The 12,985-nt window shown below is 44.7% G+C and overlaps 1 protein-coding gene across 2 annotated transcripts; it reads left to right on the forward strand.

The window, feature by feature from the left end:
* The first annotated feature begins 253 nt into the window (after nucleotides 1-253).
* Nucleotides 254-12,985, forward strand: FHL1 (four and a half LIM domains 1). 2 transcript variants are annotated; one of them, XM_045538834.1, is made up of 7 exons: nucleotides 254-485; nucleotides 8,078-8,259; nucleotides 8,699-8,873; nucleotides 9,464-9,633; nucleotides 10,047-10,233; nucleotides 10,817-11,016; nucleotides 11,455-11,538. In XM_045538834.1, exons 1-7 carry the CDS (start codon nucleotides 467-469, stop codon nucleotides 11,536-11,538), a joined length of 1,017 nt encoding a protein of 338 aa, XP_045394790.1. In that variant the 5' UTR covers nucleotides 254-466. The 2 variants fall into 2 exon arrangements, with proteins under 2 accessions (XP_045394790.1, XP_045394789.1); XM_045538833.1 differs by lacking the exon at nucleotides 10,817-11,016 and having other exon boundaries at nucleotides 11,455-12,985.

Genomic DNA, 12,985 nt, shown 5'->3' on the forward strand with positions numbered 1-12,985 from the left:
TCTATCTCTTAGAGTTACTTTTATCATTAACAGCACAAAAGTGAATTATTTATACGGCCAACTGCAAGCTCTTGAGGCATATAAAGTAGATTAATAAGGTTGGCTCAGCGTTAAGCTATGCCAGAGCTGAGTCCAAATTTTATTCCGGTACGGGGATGACTTTCTATGTGGCCTCTCTGGCTCTGGAGCTAATTTGGATGCTGAGTAGCCCCGCAGGTATTTATATGTAGCGTTTGGTATTTTTACTGGGTCCTATTCTTCTCCGTTGGATCACCTAAAATGGTTAAGAATTTTCTAGTGGGATTAAGGTTGTGATCTCTGGGGAGGGGTGGGACATCTGCTCTCGGTTATTTTTGTGTTAGCCGCTTCCCCTTAAATGTATGTTCACAAATGAGCCGCAGCCTTATCAGCTGGGTTTGAGGGAAGACTGGTCTTAGGTGCTGCTTCTGAACTTGGTCTCTGAGCCATGGCTTCCCGGCACTCAGGTAAAAACTTCATGCTCTTTATCTTATATTGAGCACAGTTTTGTTAGAGCAGTGAATCCGTCGTTTGGCTAAAAGATGGTTTTTGATTAAATGATTTTAGTCTTGTCTAAATAGTAAATAAATTATAGCTTGTCTGTGTTTTCGTCCTCGCCTTCTCATGGTATTTCAAAGACAAAATATTTTTCTTACTCAAGTAAAATTAGCAGTTTGAGTGACTTATTTTTGAAAGAAACATATGAACACAATACTCTATTTTACATTTTTTCAGGACATCTTATGAAACCTTAAGTGATTGTGTGAGCAAAGAAGGGTTTTTTTTGGTAGGAATTTTTGGTTTTTTGTAATTCTTCATCTTAACGGTGCTTTGACTGCAAGGTGTCGGAAGAAGGTAAATGGAATACGGAGCTGGAAGGAGGAACGTTTTTAACTAAGAAAATCCATAATGACTAAATACATACATCTTCCTTTTCTGAACAATGTTTTTAATCTTTCTGAGGAAATAGCTACAATCCTTTGGATTTCGCAAGTATGTTATTAATTGTTCATAGCAGAAAAGGAGGCAAGCTTTGGACTCCCTAAGACCATAAGAATCTTCCTCTTATTTTGTAACCTGACATTAAGGAAGCCTTTTGGCCATAGACAAGACACCCACGGAACAGGGACTGACAGACAACAGCCCAGTTCTCTGAAGCCAGAAGGGTGGCTGTGGCCCTGTTGCCCTTTGCCTGAGTGACGGTTCCCTCTCTTGGAGCTGGTAAAGTCAGACAGTTGGGTAGAAACCAGGCACTTTGTCCTGTCTCCCAGCTTTCAGATTAAGGGACGGAGTAATTACCAGAGGCTGTTTTTGGAAAAAATTATTTTTGAAAACTTGTAGTTGCCTGTTGGTATTTATAAGCAATGCAGATACTTTTAGAAATTTCTCTTTTTGGTATTTTAAAGCAAATATGCTGCAATAGAATTCCCTACTTTAATGAATTAATCTGTAATGCCTTCCTTGTTCCAAAGCATTCAAAAGCTGTCTGGTTGGGGTTTTATTTTCCCCAACCCCCAGGAACCGTTTTATAAACATGGTACCACATGCCTGGGATTGTGGTTATCAGCCAACATACACAGTCTCTGGGTGTAGGCAAACTAGTCAGCTGTACTAGTTGTCCTAATGGACCTTGAATGCATGATAACTGGTAGAGTAGCTCCCCACTTTATTTACTGATTAAGTGACAGGATAGGAAAATAAGTTTAAAGGTAACATATTTGTAGCATACCTAACTTTGGGTTTTAAATTGCCCCAAATGCTTACATCAGTATTGCATATGTAAATCTGGAGGCTATAACTGTGGTTAAATTAGACCAATTATTGACACCTTTTAGGTGACTTTTCAAATCAGGAAATAGCATTTTGTATTGCGCTAGGTTTATAGGTCGATGAACCCATGAAAGCAGAGAGTAGGTCCATGAAAGAGAGAGAAGTCCTCACAGAGAGAAAATCAGTGTTACCCTGAAATTTATGGCCAAAATACAGGCTCAGATAATTGGATGAGAATCCATTGTTAGTGACCATCCATACACTGAGAGCACAATTCATGGACAAAATGTACACTTTTTGACATTGAACACTTTCAGTCTGCAAAATTATGTAGATTGAATTTTTTTTTACCCTTTGGCCTTTCAGGTTGGGGAGCATAATTAGGGTTGCAGAGGGAATGAAGGTACCTTGCCATATTATACAGCCATTAATGTCATTCACCAGCTGCTGCCCAGGGGGCTCCACATACTCGCTAGCTAGTTTTCTTGGGGCAGGGATGGAAAGTGAGAGGGGAGGGTGAGAGGGGAGTAATCAAACTGGATTGGGTTCTTAAAATAACTGAAACATGGTAGTCAGACGATTTGGTTAAGGATGAAGCTGAACGTTTTGTACTTTTAATGACCACCAAATGACTGCCTACTACTTACCACAACTGGAGAAACTGAAAACACATGTTCTCTTGCCACTGGGTCGGAAGTGCTTTTTTCCCTTGTGAAAGACAGAATGTGCCTCGTGTAACACATGCAACATTAAGAAAAATGTCGTATATGGACAAAATGGTACGAGAATAGAATCTGGCCCGGTGGAAATTCAGGGGCATGTAGTTTTCCGTTTCATCATCTATATCCAACCCTCCTGATACCAGACATAATCTAAAATGGTGTTACTTGTGCATCGGTGACCCAAAAAGGATTTATGTTTTTTTTTCCTAAATGCAGCATACCAGTGAAGTTGCTAATAAAGTTGAATTATTCTGTACATGTTCTGTTTTCAAGGGGGAAAAAACACTTTCTGATTTTTCTGACAAGTTCTATGAAAGACTACTTTTCAGCTGTGACTCATGAACTCCGTCTCATTGCAGCTACTTAGGTATTTATTCCCCAATGTCTGACGACACCTCCAGGTGCGTTAGTATGTTTGCTACACAAGTGTCCTATTCATCGGCTAAGGCTTCATTCCATTTGTTGAATGTTCTGAGGAAAGCAATATGCCCTTTCTTTAGAAGCCAGCAGCCAGCATTCATCCATGGAGTCACTAATGTACTGGTGTATTGGACTTAGCAATTATCAGATCAGAAATAACCTGAAATTTTTTCCATTTGAGTTGCTGTTCATTGTTTACACTGTATATTATACCACTCAGGGAAAGCACATAGTTAGAAAAACACTGCCTAGTCATACATAATATTCACTTTCTCCTTAAATATTCTTATTTTGAGCCACTTGAGCATGAAGGAAAAAATGAACACTACCAAGAAATATGTGAAAAAATACATATAAAAACACAAGCAAGACTTACTAAATACAAATTGAATCTTCTCTGATGAGAGGTTTATAGTAAAAAAAAAAAACAAATATTGCAATGTTATATTACTTTGGTATGTGTACATGATTAAAATGAAAGCCAAAACTTTTTATTGAGATACTCAGGTTTATTTAGGCCCCTCTTAGCATGTTGGATGTAGTTCAGGAATTTTCTGAAAGAAGCTTGTTTATTAAGTGAGGAATGATATATATCTTTTGAAGCAGGCATAGAAAGAAAGTGAGGTTACCATTTTAGAATAAATATTTAAAATCTGATCAGCCACATTTCTAGCTGCATTCTAAGTAAGTTTCTAAAATTTCTTTTATTAAGTATATTTTATAATACGGCTTCTGTCTTAGAAAATCAAGGAACAGCTCACATAACCCTAAGGTGTAGGTTAGACTTCGGCACCTTAGGGTCATGTGAGATGGTTTTCAAAATCAGGAAATAGCATTTTGTATTGCATTAGGGTTCATAGGTCCAAGAAAGCAGAGGAGAATAGTTCCATGAACGAGAGAGAAGTCCTTACAGGTCCTTACAGAAAGGAAATCAGTATTGTCCTGAAATGGGCTTCATATGGCCAAAATAGAGGCTCAGCTCATTGGAACCAAATCCATTTTTAGTGACCATCCACATACTAAAGTTTTAGAAGCTTAGTGGTGGGGACTTATCTGTCACCCATGTACTGAGTGACTCCTGTGTAGAAGCCCTGGATTAGGTACCCAGAGCGCTTAGTGTATTAGCAGAATTTTCTCTGATAGAGAAATCTTACTACTAGGTACAAGTGAGAACTACACTGAGATGAGATGTTAAAATTAGTCAGAGGGCTATCCTAGGGCAAACGTGTCCTTGACAAAAACAGGCGGTGAGGGAAGAAGCATTGCAATTATATGGAGCAAATGTTTCATTTAATGATGGATGACATGCCATTTCCCAGATAACAGCAGTAGGTTAGGGCAAACATATCTGGAAGTTTGGGAAGGTTAAAAGGCTTCACATGTCATGTACTTAGAAATAGCTAAGGGGATAAAAAAAGCTTCCCTAAAAGAGAGCCCAAAAGAAGAGGTAAAATGCATTTTTATTTATTCTCTCATCATTTGTAACTAAGGAAAAGAAAGGAAAGGAAAAGCATTTTCTCCTTATGAAGCCAAAGCTTAACTAACTGTAGCTCAAACACATGTGAGACGCAACTCAGGATATCTGCATATCTGTCTCAGCATTGTCATTTATAAGCTGGTTACTTAGAGTTGTTAACCTTTTTGAAGATCAGTGATAGCAAAATGTTTTGGTCATACAAAATTATGGTATGGTTGGTATGTTGCCAGTAAGAATGTATTACTCCAGCTTCATCCTAAGCACGCTGTGTGAAGGTTTGAAAGAGTTTTGTACCAAATAATCACAAAGTTAGAAAAACATGAGGTGAGCTAATTCAGGTTGCCCAAAGTTCCACTTAATTAGTTTTATTCAAGAAAAGTATTAAAGTTCATGAATGTGACATAGACATTGTTAACATACTTTATTTCTAGCCTGTTTACTTATTAGGCAATAAAGCCAACATTCCTAGAAGTGCCTGTTTTATCTTGACTAATAAGTGTTTCCACACACATAAAAAGAGTCAAGTCAGCTGTCGAAATCAATTCTAAAAGAATATGCCGTTTGAAATCTGTTTATCCATCTGGATTCAGACTCTGGGTTTAAGTATACAGTGGTAGGGAATATGAGGTGACCCTGGATTTTTCATACTACAGAATGAAAAAATAATATCGCCTAAAACTGGGGTTCAAAAATACCCAGAGATGAGACTCTTTTCATTGGTACTTGGGGTTGATTCATTTAATTTTCCTTTTGCTTGGTTTAAGTCCCTGTACTATATGAATGATGCAGTAGTGAGCTGCTTCATTGAGTGATATTTTCAACACACTTTGGTACGTCCATGTTCATTGGTGGGCCATGGATTATTTTGTCATCTGGATGCCTAGAGACTCTTGAGTGAGTTGTGTTCTAGAACAATGAAAGTAACCAATGAGCAGCTTGGCATAGGTAACCCAGCAGTTGAGAAAGTTATGTGGCTTTAAAGCAGGACAGGCTTCGCACGTAACATCTCTCAGGTACTGTGAACTGCAGTGCAGTTTTCCTTCTCTTCAGAATCTCTAAATACCTCTGACTGGAATTCATTGTGTTTTCTAGTGTTGTTTCTTTTGTATGACACTGATACCCATTATTTTTACTGTAAAGCTGGGACTGAAATATCAAGAGGTGGGACTCCTCTTAGGTGGGACTCTGTATAGTACTTTAATATAGAAATCTTTGGTATCCATTTCTGCTTTGAAAGATATTAAAAGTGAGTGACACTGAAATAAATAGGTTCAAAGTTGTATACTAAATAGAGGGATTTCAATTGTGGTCAAGAAGGTAGTCTCTGAAGGGCTAAACCAGCCTTGGTTACTAGCCACACAGGAAGCCAACGCTGTCTAATCTTACAAATTCTCTTTTCCTACCAAATGGCATTTAGGATCCACTGATAATTTAATTTCCTGGCCTTTAGTGTTCCTGGAGATTTATTTGGTTTTGTAACTCAGCTCTTCACAAGAAAGCAAATGTTTATTGAGGGCAGCAATCCCAATATGGCAAAGCTAAGACAGGGATTTTATGTGACACAGGAAAGACCAGCAAGAATGGATTAAGGAGAGTGATTTTCCACATGTCACTGGGGCAGTGCTTTGGTCTGTAGACAGGGAGGCTAAAGGCAGTTTAAAAGCTGCCTTACATAAACAGCGAATAGTTCAAGGAGGTAGGCCCTGAGTTCATTGTTTCTAACCCAGTTACATAAGGGAACATCCCAGCTTGCTTTTTGGGGAAAAGTGCAAGTTAAGAGCCCTTCTCTGGTCTTGGTAGGTCTCTTAATTGTGACATAACTCTCCCTAGCAACTGTCTTGCCAACTCTCTGGCGACGAGGGGGATCTGTGTGTGTGTATCATGAGGAGGCAGAAGGCGCTGTGGCCTGTTCAGTGGCCTGATGTCCTTTGTTTAGAGGATGGTTTCAGGCACTGACGGGGGTTCTGAGTGAGAGTTCAACAGCCTTTGCCCAGGCGGGTGTTGAGACGCAGGGTGTGGTTTCCTTAGCTCACTCTCTGCTATTTGGTTGCCCATGGCAACAGGATCCAAACAACTTGTACATGTGTTTGTATATAAAAAAAAAAAAAACTGGGAATGGAACCCAAAGCGTGAGTTTGGGGCTGTTCAGTGAGTGGAAGAGCTGCGGTGAGTACCAGGCAACTGCTCCTTTCTTTTCCCTCATTCTTTCTCTCTAAATTACACCCTGGATGTTTGTTAGCACAAGAACCATGTTTGTGGATAGTTTGAAAAAATAGCCTCAGTTCTTGTGTTTCCTGCACAGATGAAATAATTGCTGTTTATTTACCCGTGTAAATTCCTTTTTCAGGGGGAGAGGAACAAATTAGCATATGTTTAAAGAAGTTGAGAGCTAATAGAAACTCACTTTTTGGTGGCAGGATTCCGTAGGAAATGACTTGGCAGAGGGGGCCGCAGAATGCCTCAGCAATGCTTGGATTGCAGGCGTGTTGTGTAGGGCACAACCCGGAGCGGGCTGGGGAGGGAATGGGATTGTTCCTAAGAAGGGAATGGAATGGATTCTTGGAATAATCAGCTTAGCACTTTCTTAAAGTAATTTTTCCCCAGATTATACTTGAAAATTGCCATTTTGAAAATAGCAAATGTCCCAGATGGTAACTCTTCTGTGAATACATTGATTCTCACTTGCTTGACCCAAGGGGGGTTTGATTTTGGTCACAGAACCACACATCTCTGTGACAAATAATTCACAGTTGTGTAACTTGCCTGCACCAATGGAGAATACCATTTTTAGAAATCTTCTGTTGCTATATTGCTCAGGCCTCAAAAGTCAGTAAACTATCTTGGACAAAAACCCTTTAGGGTCTATTCAGGGATTAAAAACTTTTCTGCCAGATTTCAAGTAAATGTAAACATTTTAAACAAATGAACGAGGCTTGCTTTTGTGCCTAGTGTGGTGTAGAGTGGGCTGTTTTTGTTCAGATGAATAGCATTTTGTAGATAGGAGGAACGTGGGGCCTCCAGAGAACACTGTCCCCTGTAAAAAGTGACGGAGGAAGAGCCGAAAGCTGGCAGGAAGGCGTCTGGCTTGCGAGGAGGTGGGCTGCCGGCGCTGCCTGCCTGCCCACGAGCGGCCTCTTTCCCCGTGGAGCTGCTGCTGCAGACGGGCGCCTGCCTTCCCGCCACCCCTTCGAGCCTCTGCCCCACGCTCTTGCTTTGTGTAAAACAGTTTCTTCTTTCCTGTCTGTTCCATCACACCCTTTCACTCCTTCAGGTCACTGTTCCCAGTGACCGTACTTCCCGGAATCCCCTGTCTGGCGACTCCAGCCCATGCAAGCCTGGATCCAGTTGTCCCCCTCACTGTCCTTTGCAAATCAGCAAGGTGGTATGTCTGAGCAGGGCTTTCTGCCATCTCCGCAGGGAGTCACTGGCCATTGGCCTTCTGGCCCCACGGGACACTTTCTTCATAGCGAAGTGCCTGTTGTCTTGGTGCCTGGTGGCCAGCTGGGCTGAAGGGGAAGCTGGGGAAGCTGGGGAAGCTGGGCCCTGGTCCCCAGACCTCTGAGGATTTTCTGGGCCACATGCAGCATTGCACGGGTGCCTCTAAGAGCCACCACGGCAGGGCGCTCAGGTGTTTCCGATGCTCACTTGTTGTGTCTACTTGCCCCCACAGGTCCTACCAGCTACAAGGTAGGCACTATGGCTGAGAAGTTCAACTGCCACTATTGTCGGGAAGCCCTGCAAGGGAAGAAATACGTGCAGAAAGATGGCCACCACTGCTGCCTGAAGTGCTTTGACAAGTTCTGCGCCAACACCTGCGTGGAATGCCGCAAGCCCATCGGTGCGGACGCCAAGGTAACAGCGTCCCCACGTGCCCACGCGCAGGCTGGGCTTCAGAGAGTAGTTTGCGCACAACCGTGACAGCAACAGCCTGCCTTTGTGATTTGCCCCATCACCGCAGCCACCTTGAAGAAGCCTCCTGCAGTCCCCAGGCCACAGTGTCCCTAGCACTTTAGTGAGGGCCTGGACTAGATGGGTGCCGAGCCCTCGCCAGCTCTTTTGGTTGTGCTCTAAATATTTCGGGAATTGTGAGGTTTTTTATTATCTTCACCTCGCTGTCCCTCTTGTTACTTGTAAGAACAGTCACCTGGGGCAGCCCCAGGTGTAAGGGATGACCCTGTCGTTTCAGTAGTCAGCCCCGGGGAGCCAGCCTGATGGGCGGGCTACTGCCACTGTCCCCCAACCCCTGCCAGCGCCCCTCACGGCAGCCTACCCCCTTCTGTTTGGTTTCCAGGAAGTGCACTATAAGAACCGCTTCTGGCACGACACCTGCTTCCGCTGCTCCAAGTGCCTTCACCCCTTGGCCAATGAGACCTTTGTGGCCAAGGACAGCAAGATCCTGTGCAACAACTGCACCACGCGTGAGGACTCCCCCAAGTGCAAGGGATGCTTCAAGGCCATTGTGGCAGGTACTGCCTCCCCCTACCCCGGGGCTGCCAGGGAGGAGGCCCTGAGGGAGACGCGGGCTTGCTTGTCACGGTGGGGCTAACGTTGCTGTGAGCTGCTTTGAGATTTTAGCATATATATGTACACATATACATACACGTATATATGCGTACACATATATGCTCGCACACACGCACACACTCGGAGACTAAGGAACACTGGCGACAACAGCCTGTGGCAAGAGAATGAAGTGAACAGTATGTAGCGCTTTCTCATTTGGGTGTAGTAAGTGATCAAAGCATGCTTCTTCCTCAGGGTGGGATTCTGGGCCAGGCGGTCCCCAATGTAATCTCTGAGTGCACGCAGGGTGTAGAGGTGGGGGAGTGGGGAATCAGGCATCGAAGGCCCAAATAGTAATGCTGGGGTCCCCACCCATGATGGAATCCCGGGTTGGCACAACCTCAAGTAGGCCATGGGTAGGTTAGTTGGAGGCGTGAGGCCAGTAACTGCAGGGCCTGCATCCCTTCACCTCCAGAGGGCCTGGGAGGGAGCCGAGTGGATGCAGCCCCCTGCAGAGCCTGTCAGTGGGGCCATCCGATTGCTTTCCCCGCAGGAGATCAGAATGTGGAGTACAAGGGAAGTGTCTGGCACAAGGACTGCTTCACCTGCAGCAACTGCAAGCAAGTCATTGGGACTGGAAGCTTCTTCCCGAGAGGGGAGAACTTCTACTGCGTGACTTGCCACGAGACCAAGTTTGCCAAGCATTGCGTCAAGTGCAACAAGGTACGTTTTCCAGGGAGTTCTGTGTTGACCATTGTTTCTAGAAGTGTTTGACAGTTTGCAGAGCACTTGCACACACACTATCCCATTCCATCCTCACGACAGCCCTGTGATGCGGGAATTATTATTCTCGTTTTACAGATGAGGAGACTGGGATTACAAAGCAGTGCCACAGCTGAGTCAGGCTGTCGGTGTGCCCGCCCACTCCAGGTGGCGCAGGTGGCCCGCACTGTGCTCTGAGCCTTGGTGTCTTCATCTGTAAAGTGGGGATAATAATAGCCCCTGCCTCCCATGGCTGTTGTGGAGATTAAATGAGATACTGTATACCAAAACGCCCAGCACAGTGCCTGGCACGTAGTAGGCATTCAACAAAATGGTTGTTGAATCTGAATCCGGTGCTACACTCCCTGGTCTAGGCCATCACATCTGGAGGAATCACTTACCAGGATCAGCCCTGGCATGCCGATTGCTTTGTGTGTGTTACCTGTTCTAAGAAGCTGGCTGGGCAGCGTTTCACCGCTGTGGAGGACCAGTATTACTGCGTGGATTGCTACAAGAACTTTGTGGCCAAGAAGTGTGCTGGATGCAAGAACCCCATCACTGGTAGGCTAAAGAGTCCTTGCTAAGTCTGCCAGGCTAGGTTTTACGCATGGTAACCATCTCTCATTTTCCTATGTCGTCGGTTTCATCCACAAAGGCTCCCAAAGAACGCCCTTCTCTCCCTGCCATTGTGGTCCCAAAGGCCCCCTCAAGTGCTTGGATTTGTCCCCCAGGCCAGGCTAGCCTTGCAATGCAGAACACTTCCTGACTACTGCTGACTAACTTAACAGTGCGGAGTTCACGAGCCTGAGACCCACAGCCACACTGTCACTGCGCAGGGGATTCTGGGGGGGATGGGAGGGGGGTGGGAGAAGGGGGGTGCGGGAGGGGGAGGGAGGGCGGCTGGAGAGCGATAACCTGGGATCATAACACCCCATAGCTGAAAGATTAGTTCAGAGGTGCCTTTTGGCAGGTTTTTTTTTTCCTTTTTTTTTTTTTTTTTTTTGCGATCAGCAAAGCTAATCACGTCATTCCTCATCTCGCGGCCGCGGTCCACGTGCCCTGGGCCCTTTCCCCTGCCTCCAATTTTCCCATCTCCCCGGGGAGCCTTGAAATGTACATTTGAGAAGACTTTTGCCATCCTCAGGGAAAAGGACTGTGTCAAGAGTGAGCCACCCAGTCTCTAAAGCTAGGAAGCCCCCAGTGTGCCACGGGAAACGCTTGCCTCTCACCCTGTTTCCCAGCGCCAACCTCCGGGGCAGGCATCCGGGTGGAGAGAGGACTTGTCCCTCGTGGGTGGTGGTTCTTTATAGAAAAAATCGAAGCTTAGCAGCTCCTCGAGGCCCGGTAAGTGCACACCCCGCGAACAGCCCAAGTTTGCCTCCTGGTGGCCACTTTGATGCCATGGTCCTGACCTAAATCAAAGAAACTGGTTATGCTGGGAGGTCGGTGCGCGTCACAGGGCAGTAGTAGCGCGCGGTGGCATGGGAACGTGGGGTCTTTAAATCAGGGAAGCCCTTGGCTGAGCTCCGGCATCTTCTCAGGTTCTGGAGAGCTGTAGCAGGGTCGCGGCGGCATGGGGGACAGTGGCGGCGTGGGGGACCGTGCACGATGGAGCAGAGGCGGGGGCTGGGAGCCAGGCAGACACTGGCTCTGTGTGCTTGTCAATCTGTGAACGGGGCGATCTGTGAACGGGGCAAGTCGTCATTTTATCTCGCTGAATCACGACTTTCTCACCTGTATTCATTCAGCTGTCTCTCTTGTTTTCTTTTGTTTTTTTCCCAGGCTTTGGTAAAGGCTCCAGTGTGGTGGCCTATGAAGGACAATCCTGGCACGACTACTGCTTCCACTGCAAAAAGTGCTCCGTGAACCTAGCCAACAAGCGCTTTGTTTTCCATGAGGAGCAAGTCTATTGCCCCGACTGTGCCAAAAAGCTGTAAACTGACAGGGGCTCCTGTCCTGTAAAATGGCACTTCAGTCTTCTTCCCTGTGCCCTTACTCTCTGCCCTACACCATCTATAGGGGCAGAGTGGTCTGTCACCTCTTTAAAGTTGCTCCTTCTGTCTTTTCACCCATTTTACAGTATTACTCAAATAAGGGCACACACAGTTGATCATACTAGGATTTAGCAAAAAACAACCCTGCAGCAAAGTTAATTTCTTTCCAGCTGCAGTTAAAAAACGAAAACTTAGATAGATTGACTCTTCTGCATGTTTCTCATAGAGCAGAAAAGTGCTAACCATTTAGCCACTTAGTGATGTAAGCAAGAAGCATAAGAGATAAAACCCCCACTGAGATGCCTTTTGTGGCTCAGCTGGGACCCACCATATAGTCACACGACGCGCAAGAGTTGCAGCGGCTGCTCCAACTCACTGTTCACCCTCTTCTGTGAGCAGAAAAGAACTTACTGGCATGCATGGTTTAACTTCCTCATCAAAACTCTTTACCTTCATTCTGTTCTTTTGTGCTTTCCAATGACTAACAAGAATTTTCAGAAAATTAACATTTGAACTTAGCTGTCATTCTAAACTGACCTTTCCCCTGTACTAACTTTTGATTTCTACGTGTGGCATGTTTTCTGAGCGTTCCTACTTTAAAGCATGGAACGTGCAGGTGATACGGAGAGTGTAGGCAGACCTGAGCAAACGAGCCTGTTTCAGAGGAACACCGTCACAGGATACTTTCGGAAGCTTAATAAAACTAATCCTGCTGTCGTTTTTATTGTTTTTTATTAACATCTTCCGTTTGAATTAATAGCAGAATATTTTGTGGGTTTGGAAACTTGCATGAAAATCTTTTAGCCCCCCTCAGACGTTCCTGCAGTGTTGAAATTCATCCTACAGAAGTAACCGTAACACTCTAGAAGTGTAGCTGAGCAGGCGCCAGGGCTGTCATCAGCATGGATGTGACATTTCAAAACAGTGACTAGTTGAATCCTTTGTAACATAGTAGTTGCCTGCTCTTTGTTCATGTGTTAATGAGGACTATAAGTCCCTTCTCTTGTGATTCCTAGGACTTTCCTCAAGAGCTTAGCTGGATCTCTGGGGGAGTGGGGAGGCCACCGTCCTCACAGGCAGAACCAGATTCCACCTACTGCTTACCTGAAATGCAGGATCACCTACTTGCTGTATTCTACATTATTATATTACATAGTATAATGAGACAATATCAAAAGTAAACATGTAATGACAATACATATTAACATTCTTGTAGGTGTGGTTATAGAAGCTGATGCCTCATTTCTACCTTTTGTCATTAGCTGTTATCATCTAACGTTTCCGTGTATCCTTACAGAAATAAAGCAACAAATAAATAA

Source organism: Lemur catta, chromosome X, assembly GCF_020740605.2.
Source record: "Lemur catta isolate mLemCat1 chromosome X, mLemCat1.pri, whole genome shotgun sequence".
NCBI classification, from domain to species: Eukaryota; Metazoa; Chordata; class Mammalia; order Primates; family Lemuridae; genus Lemur; species Lemur catta.